General features: G+C 39.2%; 1 protein-coding gene and 1 pseudogene across 2 annotated transcripts; both read left to right on the top strand.

Annotated features, from left to right (window-relative positions):
* The first annotated feature begins 682 nt into the window (after nt 1-682).
* On the top strand, nt 683-7,759 carry LOC116477346 (olfactory receptor 51B6). Of its 2 annotated transcripts, XM_032168063.1 has the most exons (2): nt 683-697; nt 6,836-7,759. In XM_032168063.1, the coding sequence occupies exons 1-2, from the start codon at nt 683-685 to the stop codon at nt 7,757-7,759; spliced, it is 939 nt and encodes a 312-aa protein (XP_032023954.1). The 2 variants fall into 2 exon arrangements, with proteins under 2 accessions (XP_032023954.1, XP_032023953.1); XM_032168062.1 differs by lacking the exon at nt 683-697 and having other exon boundaries at nt 6,821-7,759.
* A 10,449-nt stretch (nt 7,760-18,208) lies between these two features.
* Nucleotides 18,209-18,750, top strand: LOC116477349 (transmembrane protein 258-like; annotated as a pseudogene).
* Nucleotides 18,751-19,342: the final 592 nt, after the last annotated feature.

Raw genomic sequence — 19,342 nt, 5'->3', positions numbered from 1 at the left:
TGCAGCTGAAAACCAGTAAAACCCGGCAGATATTTTTGGAATATCTGGATAATATGTTCATTGGCCTGTAAGTGATGAGAACTGAAATTAGATTGAACATATCTGAAAAGTCTTGGAAAATGGCCTCCAAATATAAGATATTAACAAAGAAATTGTTGTAGACATGAGATATGTAGTCCAGAATCCCCTTTAGAGAAAGACTTCCTGGTCGGGCGCAGTAGCTCAAGCCTGTAATCCCAGCACTTTGGGAGGCCGAGGCGGGCGGAACATCTGAGGTCAGGAGTTTGAGACCAGCCTGGCCAACATGGCGAAACCCTGTCTCTACTAAAAATTCAAAAATTAGCCAGGCATGGTGGCGGGCGCCTGTAATCCCAGCTACTTAGGAGGCTGAGGCAGGAGAATTGCTTGAACCCGGGAAGCGGAAGTTCCAGTGAGCCAAGATTGCATCACTGCCCTCCAGCCTGGGCGACAAAGTGAGACTCTTAAAAAAAAAGAAAAAGAGAGAGAGAAAGACTTCCTGCCTTGCTCTGGGAATGTGGTCAGCAGACAGTCTTCAACTCTCAGCTCGTACAGGACCCTCAGCTGCACAGAACGACTTTGCCCAAAGCCAAGACCTCCCTGGGGCAACTCACATCTGATGACTAAGTAAGGCAGAGTTTTGAAAACCTGGCCATTTCCCCCAATGTGGGGTAATATTGTTGGGTAATACTTGCTCCAGAGCTTTCTCCTAGATTGGTCAAGCCTTTGCCAGCCTGTATCTCAGTTTGATTTCTTCCTCTGACCAATTCTACCTCCTCCTTTCTTTCAAAGGTATTGCTTTCTACTAAATATATTTTACTTTAAAAAGTATCAGTATCTACTTCTGGACAGCCCAGCTTGTGTCAGGAACAAAGTCAATTATCACATGGCTTGGTTATCTGTGAATGCATACATTTGGTTGTTTAACGAGAATATAAATGTTCTGGATAGGGAGCTACTATAAAATATATCATCACACAGGTGATACCATGCCTGTTTCTGCTAACAAGATAATGTTGTAACTATGTGAAATGGTGCAAGAGGGTGGATCCAGCTATGGTTGTGATTTCCAGGGTCATTCTGGGAGCAAAAAATAATGGAGGCTAATCAAAGGCACAAAACTAATCTGGGCGTGAAAATTTTTGATCCCCGCCTCATACCATAGGCAAAATTCAGTTTATGGTGAACAGTTAAAGATATTATAAGGTAACAGAGTGATTTTTATTCATTTATTTAGGATTTAAGATGCCTTGACTATTACACACAAATAAAAACTATAAATCTGAATAGAAATTAAAAACTTATTTTTGTGAAAACTATTAAGAGAATACAAATGTCAGGTATAAGTTGTAAATTTGCTATACTCATATCTGGCACAAGAGTTATATCAATAATTTATAAATAAAACCCCAAAATCAATAAAAGAATAATAGACAATCTACTTGTTTTCTGAAATGGGTAAAAGGCTGAAAAAGTTACTTTACAAAAGAGGCAAGTGATCAATAAATATATGAAAATGTGTGCAATGTTATTCATTATCAGGGAAATGCAAATCAAAATTACAATGAGATACCAGTACACGCGCAGTAGAATCGCTTCTTCAAAAACCCTGGAACACCTAGTGTTGTTAAAGATGTAAACCAACTGAAACTCTTGTGAACTGTTAGTGGAATATATTTTTAACAAATTATTACTTTAGAAAGTATTTGATAGTATCTACTCTAGATAAGCATATGTTTATCCAAGGAATTGTATTCCTATGATGAGACCTAATAGAAATTCATACGTATATGCACAAAAACCAGCAATCAAATAAGCATGTAGCAGAATTATCTAAGTAGCATTCTGTGACAGCCCCAACTATTACTGTTAACTATCAAGAGCACCAGAGTAAATATGGGGTATATTCATACAGTCGGAATATCATATAGGAATGAAAATGAACAAACTACTACTACATAAAAATACACAGGTATTTCTCAAAAACATAATGATGAGCATAGAATCAAGACTATAATTCCACTTACATAAAGGTGACAACTTAATAAAACTAATCTGGAAGGTAAACTTGAAAGGAGTGCAAAGGAATTTTTGAGGTATTGGTAAAGTTCTAGCTCTTGTTCTGGGTGGCAACTATGTGAGTGAACTTATTCTGCGACAAATTCATTGAGCTAGACCTTTATGATGTGCTCACATTTCTTTATGTAAATTAACCTTAATAATTTTTTTTACTAAATAACAAGAGGTTCATTAAAGCCCTTTCTGCCCTCTGTAATATACTTTCTCAATAGTCTTTTCATCATCATTGTATCAGTAACCAAATATTTAATTTATCAACCACTAAATTAAATCTCACCATTTGCTGAATGAGAAAAATAATGTATTTGTGAGTTCATTGTATATCCTTTATACATACATCTGTACTACTACTTATAGATGTTTAAAAAAATCTATTTGCTAAGCAGAATAGTGTTCATGAGATAGTGGTTTAATTTGGAAGTGAGAATTTCTCTTTATCAATCAGAGAAATATTAAATTGCCTGTAAGACCATCTATCTCCAATGGTAGAAATTGGGGAATATAACATTGATTCGATGGTTTAATCATTTGAATATCTATGTGCCATAAGATTGTGAAAGATAGAGTCTGTTTCTCACACAGTTCACTGTGCAATAAGGGAAGATCATCCAAAATGCAAATAATTAAAATAAGTTTAATTGGTTATGACAGAGATGACAATATTTGACATGAATTGTTTATTAAATATTGAGTACCATTTCAAGTGCTTTCTCTTTAAACCATACCACACAATAACTTTATGTGATGGCAATTATATGCGTTTTACAGGTAAAGACTATGAAATGCAATGAGATAAAATAATTCCAAAGTAGCACAGCAAGAGCCAAAGCCACAATGTAGACAAAATATTCAACTTCCAACAGAGGAAAACCTCCAGTAAAAGCCAGGACAGAGACAGAGATCTTGGGTTGTGCTGTTCAAAGCCCAATACCCACAAGGCTGAGGGCACAAATAATAGAGAAAAAGATGGAAGGAAGGAGGTAGGGAGAGAGGGAAGAAAGGAGGGAGCAGAAGAGGGATGGGAGGAAAGAACAATAATTATCTAAATCAGGAATGGTCTCTGGGGAGGAGCTTCTGAAATAAATGTTCCTACCAGCCAGGCTCATGTGCAGATTCTGAAAAGATGATGCCCAAATCTTTCATATGGCTAAAGATGTGAGATACATGACTATGGAACTGAAGAATGGAAGGGAACAAAGTTTCAGGTCAGTGAGGGTACTTAATGAATCTCCTCTGTAAGATCTCATTGCAGGAACCAAGGCAAAGAAAGACAGGGAAATCGAAGCTGATTTCTTAGCAAGAGAAAAGTAATAGTGTTGTCTGCTAAGAGTAGATATATATAGTAGGCATGGGTCCTAAAGACTCCCTGACATCTCTAAAACTTGGTTTCTTTGAGAGTTACCTCTTCAAATATAAAAAAGTGAAGGATAGATTCTGGAACACATAAGGCAAACAATTCCAGGAACAAACCAGAGCATGGGTGTTGACTCAGGCATGAATTATGGGGTTGTAGTAATTTCTCTCCACCTGACTGATTCTTTAATCTCTCTGGCTTCCATTCTAACCCTGAGAGTCCCCCTGCCCCCAACCCCATGTCTTTTACCCTAGAAGTCCAGATAAGTGCCAAATATAGAATCAACTCTTCCAAATTCTTCAGGAGGTATACCTCTGTAATCATCAGAGATTCAAATACTTTCTAGAAAAAAAGTCACTATCTGACCATGTGACTAACAAACCAATTCAAAATTAAGCTTGGACAGAGCTTGGGTTATGTGTGCCTCTGGATCAGGGGTGGAGATTCACATAGCTGTGTGGCTTTAGCACCTGGAAAAGTTTATATTGTGTAATAGGCATCCATTACTCTTCCATCTTCTTTTGCCTGCTTTCTTCTAGCCGCACTGGCAGCTGATTAGGTAGTACCCACCCGGATGGAGGGTGGGTGGGTCTGCCTCTCCCAGTCTACTGACTCAAATGTTAATCTCCTTTGGCAACACCCTTACAGCACACCCAGGAACAACACTTTGCATCCTTCAATGCAATCAAGTTTGCACTCAATATTAACCATCACAGAAAGGATAATAGACAAAGGTAAGGGGGTAAAAAAAGGATGGAGAGATTAAGTGCTCGGGACAGAAAAGAGTGTCAGGAAAAGTGAAGGAAAAAAGCCAAAGGGAAGGTGAGAGAATAAATGAAAGTTAACATCTGAATGGGCTCCCTCTGAGGTGTCTGCATAGAGCCATCAGTTTATGCGGCAGAGTTTGAGACTTTGAGAATTAGTTCCTCATTAATAAAAACTGAAGTCTATTCTATGACAGAGACCCTGGAAGAGGGTGAATGGCTGCAGGGATGAGGCAAAGGTTTTAGATTTTTATCCCCTCTGAAACTCACAGATCATCTCACGTACCACAAAAGCAACTGAGGGAATCGAGTGAAAGCACTCAGTTTTCAATATGAAAACAGACAAGACAAACAGCTATTTTAAGGATTCTACCCAAAAAATGAGGTGTATATAATGCCCCAGTCCAATACTTGACACATGGTAGAAATTCAACAATTATTTGTTCCATACATTTGCTTCTCAGCTTTATTTTCCCTATCTGGTATTCCTACTCCTTTTTTTAAATTTATTTATCCATTATATGTTTATTTAGTAGTAATATAACACAATTAACTAGATTAACGTTCTGTATTATCTTTTCCCTCCCAGCTTTATTTAGGTATATTTAAAATTTGCTAAGAAAGCAGACCTCACATATTTTTACTACCAAAAAAATTAAAGTTATTATGTGAGGTGATAGATATATTAATTAGTTTGATTATGGTAATCATTTAACAATGAATACCTATAATAAAACAGTAAGTTATATACCTTATGTACAATTTTTATTTGCCATACCTGCTTCTTTAATCCTGCATAAGCTGAGTATTGTCTGAACCTTTCACTGGCAGGCAGATGATTGAGCAATAATACCTCCTTTTCTCACTTTTTGAGGACAGAGTTGCTTTCCCCTCTACTTCCCTCAGTCCCAATGCCCCAGGCTCAATGTTACTTTAGCTATGTCAGAAGTTCCCACACTGGCTCATCAATCTTTTCTCCTTTCCCTTTCCCGCCCAGACATATCACCTTTTATCTGCTGATTAGAGAAACTATAGTTTAATATTTTTATTTAAAGTCAAACACAGGCTCCTAAAAACCCCATCATCATCTTATATCTGTTCCCAAAGCTTCCATAAAACAAAAATGAAATCATTTGACACACCTCTGGGTGAATAATCCTGACACGTACTCACTAGAGAAAGAGAAAGGAGGTGCTTCTCTGAAACAATAACAAAAACACAAAAATAAAAAATATTATCCACTCTTTACAAAACATTTCCCCGTACTTTGTGTCAAGAGAATGACTGAGAAGACAGAAATCACTAGTAGTGTTTACAGGTTATGTAACCAAATCTCAAGATTAAATGACTTTCCCAAGATCATTATTGTTAGAAAGAGCAGAGCTCAAACTTCAACAAATTCTTCTGAAGATGAAAGTCCAGTAATCTTGGATGCATTTTTTTCATGGACAGAAAGAGGTCTTGTAAGTCATGCATAAATTTATGTCAATATGTTCTTTCAATAGTATATGAGATGTACAGTCCAAACCAACCATAAGAGAAGGTGGGCCTATTTTCTCTGGCTCATGCCACCAACACACAATTTATGTATTCTCAGAGGTTGGCTGCCTGCACCAGCTGAAATCTTAGAATTCTAATGAGTCACAGAGCCTTCTCACTTTTGTCAAATGCCATCAGATTCCATAGTTTTAAAAAAAAATTCTCCTTGATCTTGCCTAAATTACCAATTTTTATTTTTGCATCACCAAGTAGGTGATATGCAACAGTAGTTTGGTGCTATTATCAATTAGTGCCTTCAAATACTTATCATCAAATCCACATTTTACTGCTTATTCTTCAATTTTATTATGAAAATTTGAATTCTTTGAAGCAGCATATCAATAACTAGGGTTATAAAGCTGGGCAACGTAGAGTTCTATGTGCTTTGGAAACACACACAGATAAGTCACTCTTATGTCATTTTCTAACTACCCAAAAGTCTCTGGAGCTTCATCAATTCAATTTTCCCTCCAGGCACACTGAAGAAAAGTCAATCTCTGAAATTTACTATTTTATTGTATTTTTTCATATATTTCTTTCTTGTGTATTTGTTTTTCCACATAATGTTTATATCTGCTTTTCCAATAGTGCTTAGAACCATTTTTCTACTGATCTTTTAGGTCTCACATAGTCTGGGAAACCTTTACATCCACCCTATAATACCACGAGTCAGGATGAAGAGCACCATGAAAAGTCACCTGTAAGTTTCAGCCCATTACAGCACTATTCAAATATAGTGATTTCTTCTTTCATTTTGTTTTTATTTTCTGGGTTATATGATTTACAATGAATTCAACAACGTTTATTCTGCATGAATAGCTGTATCTCCAACGTATTATCCAATAATCTTACATAGAGTAAACCCTAAATAATATCTTCTTTATACATTCTATTTTCCCATACCTAGGATCTCCCAGGAATGACTAAATCATCATCCTTGCTGTCACTGAAAGTCAGGACTGGTGAACATCTTATGAGCAGGTAGAATTCTCAAGGAGCAACTTTTATACAACTGATTACTATTGCTTTACCTGGAGTAAATATTTTCCTCTTTGCAAAGCTGGCAATGGGGCTCAATAAGTCTGCTTCCACCTTCCAGCTTACTGGCTTCCCAGGCATGGGGAAAGCACATCACTGGATATTCATCCCATTATTGGTAGCCTACATCTCCATACTTCTTGGCAATGGCACTCTTCTCTTTCTCATCAGGAATGATCATAACCTCCATGAGCCCATGTACTATTTCTTAGCTATGTTGGCAGCTACAGACCTCAGAGTGACATTGACCACAATGCCCACAGTGCTAGGTGTTCTGTGGTTAAATCACAGGGAGATTGGCCGTGGAGCCTGCTTCTCTCAGGCCTATTTTATCCATACTCTTTCTGTCATGGAGTCAGGTGTCTTGCTTGCCATGGCTTATGACCGTTTCATTGCCATCCGCAACCCCTTAAGATATACCTCTATCCTGACCAACACCCAGGTAATGAAGATTGGTGTGGGGGTATTGACAAGGGCCAGTCTATCCACTATGCCAATAGTTGTTCGCCTACACTGGTTTCCCTATTGTCGATCCCATGTACTCTCCCATGCTTTCTGTCTACACCAAGATGTCATCAAGCTAGCCTGTGCTGACATCACCTTCAACCATCTCTATCCAGTTGTAGGTTTATTTGCAATGGTCTTGTTGGACTTTCTCATCATCTTTTTCTCCTACATTTTGATTCTCAAGACTGTCATGGGCATTGGTTCTGGAGAAGAAAGGGCCAAGGCCCTCAACACATGTGTCTCTCATATCTGCTGCATCCTGGTCTTCTATGTCACTGTAGTTTGTCTGACATTTATTCATAGGTTTGGAAAGCATGTTCCTCATGTCGTTCACATCACAATGAGCTACATCTACTTCCTTTTCCCACCTGTTATGAACCCATTTATCTATAGCATTAAAACTAAGCAGATTCAGAGTGGCATACTTCGCTTATTCTCTCTGCCTCACTCTAGAGCATGACATTGTTTCACTGGTCTCTGAGGAATAATTCAGGGAACCTGGACAGGGTGACAACGTTGCTGGCATAAGTAACTAGGGAAAGTCATTTCAATGAGAACTAATCAATCCCTCAGCATTTCAGTGGAAATCAACCAATTCCTCTGCTACTTAGAACATCATTTTACCCTGCCTGTCTATTGCTGATTTGTATATGATATAATATATGTACAACACTAACCACATATCTCAGTGCTCAACTGATATTGTTTTCCCAGGTAATTTAACTCATATTGTTTGATTAGCCTATGGCTGGCACCATATACATACATGCATACTTACACACATACACACATATACACACACACACATACACACAATTATATATATTTAATATAATATACACTATTATATATATTTAATATTTAATATATAATAGTGTATCTGTGCATGTGTGTGTGTGTGTATATATATATATATATATATATATATATATATATATATACCAATTATATATATAATTCTTGGGTCTATGATTTGGGTCACCCGTATTTCAGTCAATGCCCATTGCTCTCCATATGGCCTGCATGTATTAGCCCTCTTATACATAGGAATAAGGCATTGTTGACCTCAGACATACATCCAGTTTTCTTGCTCATATGGAGCTGGCTGCTGTTTCTAGAAAATTGCACGTGAAGAAATGAGACTTTCTTCAATGAGAGTAAGCCATTTCCCTCAATTACTTTCTTCAATGCGAGTAAACCATTTCCCTCAATTCAAAATGATGAGTCTAGGGAAAGTATCTCTATGAGAAATGTGTTCAGTTAAAACTTTGATTAACATTTATCAAGTAATATTGAAAATAATTTGAAAACAGAGATATAATTTCTAATTCAGATGACCATTGTCTTCATAGTTAATTCCAGTTACTACTGAACAGAGAGATGCATTTTCATAAAGTGGTATGAGAGGTCTGGTTTAGGGGTACATCAGAGATAAGACTAGATGGGGTGTCTGGCATGTGCAAAATAGCAGAGTTGAAAAACAAACAGTTGGTCATATGTGGAAGGTGGGGAGGAAGGGAGAGGACAGAGGCAATTCTCATAACTAGAAGATAAAATGGCCTTTTCTGGCTCCAAATACTTTTCGAAGTTGATTCTGTTCAGAGTCTAGGCATGAGAAGAAGGGGTTTGTGGTCCTATGGTCAGGTGAAGAGCCAGTATCCATGACTCAAATGATAAGCTTTAAATTAATTTTAAAAGATATTCTTTTGACCAAAATACAGGGTATGATGTGCTTGGACTACACAAGGGGCCACCCAGTGACCAGTCAGCTGGATGTCCCTCATCTCTGGCCTCTGTCATACTGACACTCAGTGATCTATGGCCGCCCACCTACTCTTCATCACAGAAAGGTGGGGATTTTTTAGAATTCTTGGGATGTATAAATAACATGGAAAAAATAAAAATAAAATAATATCTTTACAATAGTTTCCAGCTAGTAAATGATCTTTATCTGATTAGGCCAAAAGATTTTGTTTGTTTTATTCAACTTGGCTGTGTGTCTGTCTGTAGTATGTGTAAAATTTGCCTTTCTCTTTTGTAGCTTCTTGACTGTGTGCTCCAGGATAGTAAATACAACATAGTTCTTATTCCCTACTGTATTACAGAAGCTCTCACATAGACCATTTTAACAAAATATAATTTTTCATTAAAATGAATAAATAAAATCAAAAGTGACCCATGTATTTTTGTGTGTCTGTTAGTTCTTCTGTCTGTTTGTTATTGTTCTCTGTATTGTCTTCCAAGATATGGGCAATGTATACTTAATCCTGTTCTTTCTTCCCTTGGGCTTTTGGGAATGAATTCAGGGGGATCTAAGCCACCTCAAAGAAAATCTTTCTTCACTCACCCTCTAGGTCCAGTGATCCTGAAACCTGCCATAGCAGGCTAGTATAAAGATAACTAGGATAACAATACATTTTATAAATTCTGTAAATAGACACATTTGACTGACAACCCTGAGTTTCTCTCCTCCCTTTCTGTTCTTCCTTATACTGATGAGATGTGATGAAGAGACAAGATAAAAAGTCCAAGACAGGTGAAAGACTGGGACTTGCAGTTTCTCTTTGTGGAGTCCTGTGAAACAGAGCAGAGCTCTGGGCTCCTGATGGTCCCAGAAGAACATATCAACAGTAGGGTCAAAGACCTCACCCCTCCTCATGATCCTCCCCCCTCTCCCTCCCACCCCTCCGTGCCACCAGCCACACTGAGCGCTCAGCTCCTCCCAGGTCCTGGACCTGCAGCCCTGGCCAACATCAAGAGGGCATCTTTGCCAAGAATGCCTGGAAAAGATTCAGCCACTCACAGGAAAAGGTCCTCCAGAAGCCAGGGAAAGCTGGTGAGACAAAAGAAAAACAGTTTGAAGAATATGTCCAGAACTTCAAGCCACAAGAAGCAGAGGGTACCAGACCTGAGAGAACTCTGAGGATGTTTAGAAGCAATCAGAGGCATTCAAGAGACACTGATGAAGCCGAGTCACTGTGTGAAGTCTGTGCACTGGATTGGTCTGGGCAGGAAGGTGTGAAAATGGTTGGTGAGAAAGGTGATGTGCTCTGGGAGGATATCCACGAAAAACTCGTGGATGCATCCTTGCTAACATGGAAAACTACCTGGACCAATTTCCTGACTTGAAGAATCGCATCACCAAGTGCAGCAGGAAGCTGGTGGACTATGACAGTGCCTGCCCGCCTCCATCAGGCTCAGCAGAGCTTCAGGAGAAAGGATGAGAGCCTCTGTCTAAGGCAGAAGTAGAATTTCAGAAAGCATAGAGAAGGTTTGAAGAGTTTAATGTTGACTTACAAGAAAAGTTACCATTATTATAGTCAAGACTAATTGGATTTCATGTTAATACTTTCAAAAACATTTCCAGCCTTGAAGCCAAGTTTCATAAGGAAACTGTGGTGCTTTGGTACAAGGCCTTCAACATTCAAAGAGCAACACCCACTGATTTGGGTCCTCTCTACACTGCAAAGATGTCCTCATGGCCTAGGGAGCTTTCATTCCACCCCAGCCCAACAACTAGTTCAAATGAAACACCAGCACCTGCTTCTCCTATGCCAGCATGACCTGAGTCACCCTTGCAGTCCCATCTCTGTCTAAAGTCACTTGACAAAGGAACTGCAGCAGGAAAAATATAATCTTCACAGACTGTCCTAAAGTAAGATAGGTGATATATACTGTATCCACAAATCATCTGTAACAGTTTTTTTTTCAGTGGTGTGTCATTTCAAATAAACCTTGGGAAATATCTAACAATGACCTTAAAAAACTAAACAAAAAAAAGAGTAGGGTCAAGGGCTATAGGGTAGCAAAATTTTCTTAAAAGATCATTGTAATGCCCTGCTCTGATTCCCGTAGTGACATATGCTTCAATATAGAGACAAGGTCCTGGAAGCTCTTTTAAAAATCTGCTGCAAGCTGAGGGTCCTGACTGTTAGAAGGAAAACTAACAAACAGAAAGGACATCCACAGCAAAACCCCATCTGTATGTCACCATCATCAAAGACCAAATGTAGATAAAACCACAAAGATGGGGGAAAAAACAGAGCAAAAAAACTGGAAACCCTAATAATCAGAGTGCATCTCCTCCTCCAAAGGAACGCAGCTCCTCACCAGCAACGGAACAAAGCTGGATGGAGAATGACTTGGACAAGTTCAGAGAAGAAGGCTTCAGATGATCAAACTACTCCGAGCTAAAGGAGGAAGTTCGAACCCATGACAAAAAAGTTAAAAACCTTGAAAAAAATTAGACAAATGGCTAACTAGAATAACCAATGCAGACAAGTCCTCAAAGGACCTGATGGAGCTGAAAGCCAAGGCACGAGAACTACATGACAAATGCACAAGCCTCAGTAGCCGATGCGATCAACTGTGAGAAAGGGTACCAGTGATGGAAGATCAAATGAATGAAATGAAGCGAGAAGGGAAGTTTAGAGAAAAAAGAATAAAAAACAAATGAACAAAGCCTCCAAGAAATATGGGACTATGTGAAAAGACCAAATCTACATCTGATTGGTGTACCTGAAAGTGACGGGGAGAATGGAACCAAGTTGGAAAACACTCTGCAGGATATTATCCAGGAGAACTTCCCCAATCTAGCAAGGCAGGCCAACATTTAAATTTAGGAAATACAGAGACTGCCACAAAGATACTCCTCGAGAAGAGCAACTCCAAGACACTTAATTGTCAGATCTACCAAAGTTGAAATGAAGGAAAAAATGTTAAGGGCAGCCAGAGAGAAAGGTCGGGTTACCCACCAAGGGAAGTCCATCAGACTAACAGCTGATCCCTTGGGAGAAACTCTACAAGCCAGAAGAGAGTGGGGACCAATATTCAACATTCTTAAAGAAAAGAATTTTCAATCCAGAATTTCATATCCAGCCAAACTAAGCTTCATAAGTGAAGGAGAAATAAAATACTTTACAGACAAGCAAATGCTGAGAGATTTTGTCACCACCAGGCCTGCGCTAAAAGAGCTCCTGAAGGAAGCACTAAACATGGAAAGGAACAACCAGTACCAGCCACTGCAAAAACATGCCAAATTGTAAAGACTATCTATGCTAGGAAGAAACTGGATCAACTAACAAGCAAAATAACCAGCTAACATCACAATGACAGGATCAAATTCACATATAACAATATTAACCTTAAATGTAAATGGGCTAAATGCTCCAATTAAAAGACACAGACTGGCCAATTGGATAAAGAGTCAAGACCCATCAGTGTGCTATATTCAGGAAACCCATCTCATGTGCAGAGACACACATAGACTCAAAATAAAGGGATGGAGGAAGATCTATCAAGCAAATGGAAAACAAAAAAAGGCAGGGGTTGCAATCCTAGTCTCTGATAAAATAGACTTTAAACCAACAAAGATCAAAAGAGACAAAGAAGGCCATTACATAATGGTAAAGGGATCAATTCAACAAGAAGAGCTAACTATCCTAAATATATATATGCACACAATACAGGAGCACCCAGATTCATAAAGCAAGTCCTTAGAGACCTACAAAGAGACTTAGACTCCCACACAATAATAGTGGGAGACTTTAACACCCCACTGTCAACATTAGACAGATCAACAAGACAGAAAGTTAACAAGGATATCCAGGAATTGAACTCAGCTCTGCACCAAGCAGACCTAATAGACATCTACAGAACTCTCCACCTCAAATCAACAGAATATAAATTCTTTTCAGCACCACACCACACCTATTCCAAAATTGACCACCTAATTGGAAGTAAAGCTCTCCTCAGCAAATGTAAAATAACAGAAATTAGAACAAACTGTCTCTCAGATCACAGTGCAATCAAACTAGAACCCAGGATTAAAAAACACTCAAAACCGCTCAACTACATGGAAACTGAACAACCTGCTCCTGAATGACTACTGGGTACATAAAAAAATGAAGGCAGAAATAAAGATGTTCTTTGAAACCAACGAGAACAAAGACACAACATACCAGAATCTCTGGGACACATTCAAAGCAGTGTGTAGAGGGAAATTTATAGCACTAAATGCCCACAAGAGAAAGCAGGAAAGATCTAAAACTGACACCCTAACATCACAATTAAAAGAACTAGAGAAGCAAGAGCAAACACATTCAAAAGCTAGCAGAAGGCAAGAAGTAACTAAGATCAGAGCAGAACTGAAGGAAATAGAGACACAAAAAACCCTAAAAAAAAAATCAGTGAATCCAGAAGCTGGTTTTTTGAAAAGATCAACAAAATTGATAGACCACTAGCAAGACTAATAAAGAAGAAAAGAGAGAAGAATCAAATAGACGCCATAAAAAATGACAAAGGGGTATCACCATCGATCTCACAGAAATACAAACTACCATCAGAGAATACTATAAACACCTCTACGCAAATAAACTAGAAAATCTAGAAGAAATGGATAAATTCCTCGACACATACACCTTCCCAAGATGAAACCAGGAAGAAGTTGAATATCTGAATAAACCAATAACAGGCTCTGAAATTGAGGCAATAATTAATAGCTTACCAACCAAAAACAGTCCAGGACCAGATGGAGTCACAGCCGAATTCTACCAGAGGTACAAGGAGGAGCTGGTACCATTCCTTCTGAAACTATTCCAATCAATATAAAAAGAGGGAATCCTCCCTAACTCATTTTATCAGGCCAGCATCATCCTGATACCACAGCCTGGCAGAGATACAACAAAAAAAGAGAATTTTAGACCAATATCCCTGATGAACATTGATGCAAAAATTCTCAATAAAATACTGGCAAACCAAATCCAGCAGCACATCAAAAAGCTTCATCAAGTGGGCTTCATCCCTGGGATGCAAGGCTGGTTCAACATATGCAAATCAATAAACGTAATCCAGCATATAAACAGAACCAAAGACAAAAACCACATGATTATCTCAATAGATGCAGAAAAGGCCTTTGACAAAATTCAACAACCCTTCATGCTAAAAACTCTCAATAAATTAGGTGTTGATGGGACGTATCTCAAAATAATAAGAGCTATCTACGACAAACCCACAGCCAATATCATACTGAATGGACCAAAACTGGAAGCATTCCCTTTGAAAACTGGCACAAGACAGGGATGCCCTCTCTCACCACTCCTATTCAACATAGTGTTGGAAGTTCTGGCCAGGGCAATCAGGCAGGAGAAAGAAATAAAGGGCATTCAATTAGGAAAAGAGGAAGTCAAATTGTGCCTGTTTGCAGATGACATGATTGTATATCTAGAAAACCCCATCATGTCAGCCCAAAATCTCCTTAAACTGATAAGCAACTTCATTAAAGTCTCAGGATACAAAATCAATGTGCAAAAATCACAAGCATTCTCATACACCAATAACAGACAAACAGAGAGCCAAATCATGAGTGAACTCCCATTCACAATTGCTTCAAAGGGAATAAAATACCTAGGAATCCAACTTACAAGGGATGGGAAGGACCTCTTCAAGGAGAACTACAAACCACTGCTCAATGAAATAAAAGAGGATACAAACAAATGGAAGAACATTCCATGCTCATGAGTAGGAAGACTCAATATCATGAAAATGGCCATACTGCCCAAAGGTAATTTATAGATTCAATGCCATTCCCATCAAGCTACCAATGACTTTCTTCACAGAATTGGAAAAAACTACTTTAAAGTTCATATGGAACAAAAAAAGAGCCTGCATTGCCAAGTCAATCCTAAGCCAAAAGAACAAAGCTGGAGGCATCATGCTACCTGACTTCAAACTATACTACAAGGCTACAGTAACCAAAACAGCATGGTACTGGTACCAAAACAGAGATATAGACCAATGGAACAGAACAGAGCCCTCAGAAATAATGCCGCATATCTACAGCCATCTGATCTTTGACAAACCTGACAAAAACAACTATCGCAAGGACAAAAAACCAAACACTGCATGTTCTCACTCATAGGTGGGAATTGAACAATGAGAACTCATGGACACAGGAAGGGGAACATCACATTCCGGGTACTGTTGTGGGGTGGGGGGTGGGGGGGCGGGGACAGCATTAGGAGATATACCTAATGCTAAATGACGAGCTAATGGGTGCAGGAAATCAACATGGCACATGGATACATATGTAACAAACCTGCACATTGTGCACATGTACCCTAAAACCTAAAAAGTATAATAAAAAAAAAAAAAAAGAAATGGGGAAAGGATTCCCTATTTAATAAATGGTGCTGGGAAAACTGGCTAGCCATATGTAGAAAGCTGAAACTGGATCCCTTCCTTACACCTTATACAAAAATTAATTCAAGATGGATTAAAGACTTACATGTTACACCTAAAACCATAAAAACCCTGGAAGAAAACCTAGGCAATACCATTCAGGACATAGGCATGGGCAAGGACTTCATGTCTAAAACACCAAAAGCAATGGCAACAAAAGCCAAAATTGACAAATGGGATCTAATTAAACTAAAGAGCTTCTGCACAGCAAAAGAAACTACCATCAGAGTGAACAGGCAACCTACAGAATGGGAGAAAATTTTTGCAACCTACTCATCTGACAAAGGGCTAATATCCAGAATCTACAATGAACTCAAACAAATTTACAAGAAAAAAACAACCCCATCAAAAAGTGTGCAAAGGATATGAACAGACACTTCTCAAAAGACATTTATGCAGCCAAAAGACACATGAAAAAATGCTCATCATCACTGGCCATCAGAGAAATGCAAATCAAAACCACAATGAGATACCATCTCAAACCAGTTAGAATGGCAATCATTAAGAAGTCAGGAAACAACAGGTGCTGGAGAGGATGTGGAGAAGTAGGAACACTTTTACACTGTTGGTGAGACTGTAAACTGTTCAACCATTGTGGAAGTCAGTGTGGCGATTCCTCAGGGATCTAAAACTAGAAATACCATTGGACCTAGCCATCCCATTACTGGGTATATACCCAAAGGATTGTAAATCATGCTGCTATAAAGACACATGCACACGTATGTTCACTGCGGCACTATTCACAATAGCAAAGACTTGGAACCAAGCCAAATGTCCAACAACGATAGACTGGATTAAGAAAATGTGGCACATATACACCATGGAATACTATGCAGCCATAAAAAATGATGAGTTCATGTCCTTTGTAGGGACATGGATGAAGTTGGAAACCATCATTCTCAGCAAACTATCCCAAGGACAAAAAACCAAACACCACATGTTCTCACTCATAGGTGGGAATTGTAGAATGAGAACACATGGACACAGGAAGGGGAACATCACACACTGGGGCCTGTTGTGGGGTCAGGGGAGAGGGAAGGGATAGCATTAGGAGATATACCTAATGTTAAATGACGAGTTAATGGGTGCAGCACACCAACATGGCACATGTATACATATGTAACTAACCTGCACGTTGTGCACATGTACCCTAAAACTTAAAGTATAATAATAAAAAAAATAAAAAATAAATAAATCTGCTGCAAAAAGGACATCTTCCTTACATTTTCTTCTCTACTCCTATGTGATGCTTAAAATAAATCTTATTTCTGGAGATGAAGCTAATTCCCAAACCTAGATGCAGGAAGAAACAAACCTTAGGGACTCCTGTTCCAATGTTCCAAATCCCTCAGGCCGGGAGAATAAAGAAGGAGGGAGGAGAGAGGAGTGGGCCTAATGGAGGAGTTTCTGAAACTAATGTTCTTTGCAGCTTGGCTTCTGAGTATAATCTAAAAAGGTGGTGTTGGATCCAATATCTTGACCGGGCTTAGGGGTTCATAGTAACATCTATGGCAACAATGAACAGACTTATGAACAGGTCGGTAAAGGACTCCAGTGTGTCTTGGCCTAGAGGCTCAGCATAGGGAATAGGGGGCATGGCATGGAAGAATGGGCAGTAGACAGTTGGCTTATTAGAGATTGCAGAGAGGGAAATGCAGTAATATATCAGTCAAGATGTGATGGGGTATAAGAATGTATCATCCCAAAGACTCCCTAAAATCTTTAGAACTTGGCTTTTGAATAATGTCTTTTGCAAATTCCTAAAAGAGGGAAAATCCTAGATCTCCTTTTTCATTCCCTAGCAGAGAGATCTAGTTAGGAAAAAATCAAGTTGAAAATCCATGGGAATAGAGAATGTTATCTCTGGTGTAGTTCCAGACTCTGGTTTGGATTATCTGTTTCCTTTGTTGCTCTCTTCAGGCTGCATAAACCAGTTTCCTCTTTGCCTCTATGTGTTCTACCAAGTACTTACTCCCAAAAAAGATGAAATTAGAGTGAAGATGGGGGGCACTGTAATGACAAAGGTATAGACTAACAGAAAGAAAAACTTACCAAATAGATTAGTCTCAGATTGAGTAAAGCAAACTTTGACATGAGGCACAATGCTTTAAATTGCTGCATATTCCCAGAAATGAGCCTAGTATCCATCAGAAAATATATGCAAATCCTTATAAACCAAGTCAGAGAGAGGTTGTTGGTTCACTTCATTCCATGCTGAGCTATCAGCACTGCAGATTTTGAAGCTCTCAACCACACCCAGACAGAGAGTGATAGTGGATCCGGTGTCTCTGTCGGGGGATGGGGGTGGATAAGGGAAAGTGTTTACTATTTTTACCAGCAGGGGAAACTACCCAGATGAAAATGGTGCTGGATGCTTTGGGCAAAAAGCATTCAGAGCCATAATTGACTACGAAGATGGTCAGGAATTTAGTGTATTTGTAGGTCAGATGATCAGTCTGTGGCTTTGGAAAATTGTGAATATTAGTGGTTGAGCCTTATAATGAGAATGTGATGATTAAATCAGGTCTACTGGATACTATCAATCAGAATAGATAACACTGTTAGATATAATTACCTAGTCAGAGAGCAGAGATGAAGTCAGGAAAGCAAAAGATAAGAAATAACAGAAGTCTTCTGGTAGCAGAGTGGCGGCTTAGCCTGTTGGGGCAAAATGGAGCTCAAGGCCATGAGCAGGTACAACAGCCCAGTGAACCCGGCTGTCTTCCCCCATCTGATTGTAGTGCTTTTAGCCATCGGCATGTTCTTCACCACCTGGTTCTTTGTTTACGAGGTCACCTCTACCAAGTACCCTTGTGATATCTTTTTTTTTTTTTTTTTTTTGAGACGGAGTCTCGCTCTGTCACCCTGACTGGAGTGCAGTGGCACAATCTCGGCTCACTGCAAGCTCCGCTTCCCGGGTTCACGCCATTCTCCTGCCTCAGCCTCTCTGAGTAGCTGGGACTACAGGCGCCCGCCACCACGCCCGGCTAATTTTTTTGTGTGTTTTTAGTAGAGACGGGGTTTCACCGTGGTCTCGATCTCCTGACCTCGTGATCCGCCCGCCTCGGCCTCCCAAAGTGCTGGGATTACAAGCGTGAGCCACCACGCCCGGCTACCCTTGTGATATCTATAAAGAGTATCTCCTTGATGGCCTAGCTCTTCATGGGCTTTGAAATCCTCTTCCTGCTGCTCTGGGTTGGCATCTACGTGTGAGTGCCCAAGAGTAACAACCAGGCAGCTTCTCTGAATCCCTGCTTTTGTAAATTACCTTTTTTACTATTGCTGGAAGTGTCCCACCCGTTGCTCATAAAAAAGGCAGATGTATGGCATAAAAAAAAGAAAGAAAGAATAGAAGTTAGGCAGGGATTGGGGCATGACGGTTGAAAACAAGAAGGAAAAGGAGCACAAGGAAATGTAAATGCTGTAAAATGTGCTAAGTAGATGTCTGGGTGGCATTCCTCCATGAGAAAAAGCTTAAGGGAAGAAAGAGACCCTGAGTGTCTTGAAAACTCAAAGTTTTACGAACAGAATGATTAGTTTGGAGAAATCATTTTTCATTAATACAGGATCTCAAGTGTTTCCCCGCAATGAATGCAACCCCTCACACACACACACACACAGACACACACACACACAGGTTAGTGGACAGATATCGTTTTTCAAGTCATGAAGCAGCAGTCTTGGAATTATGGTTTTTTGGTTTTTTTTTGCTTCAAGCTATGGTATTGAGTACATGATCCTAATCACCAATTAATTGTTCCTTCAAGCCCTTAACCTCTTGACACACATACACACACACTCTCTC

Source organism: Hylobates moloch, unplaced genomic scaffold (assembly GCF_009828535.3).
Source record: "Hylobates moloch isolate HMO894 unplaced genomic scaffold, HMol_V3 SCAFFOLD_11, whole genome shotgun sequence".
Lineage (NCBI taxonomy): Eukaryota > Metazoa > Chordata > Mammalia > Primates > Hylobatidae > Hylobates > Hylobates moloch.
The sequence above is the reverse complement of the archived record's forward strand: the minus strand, read 5'-3'. Positions and strand labels throughout refer to the sequence as shown.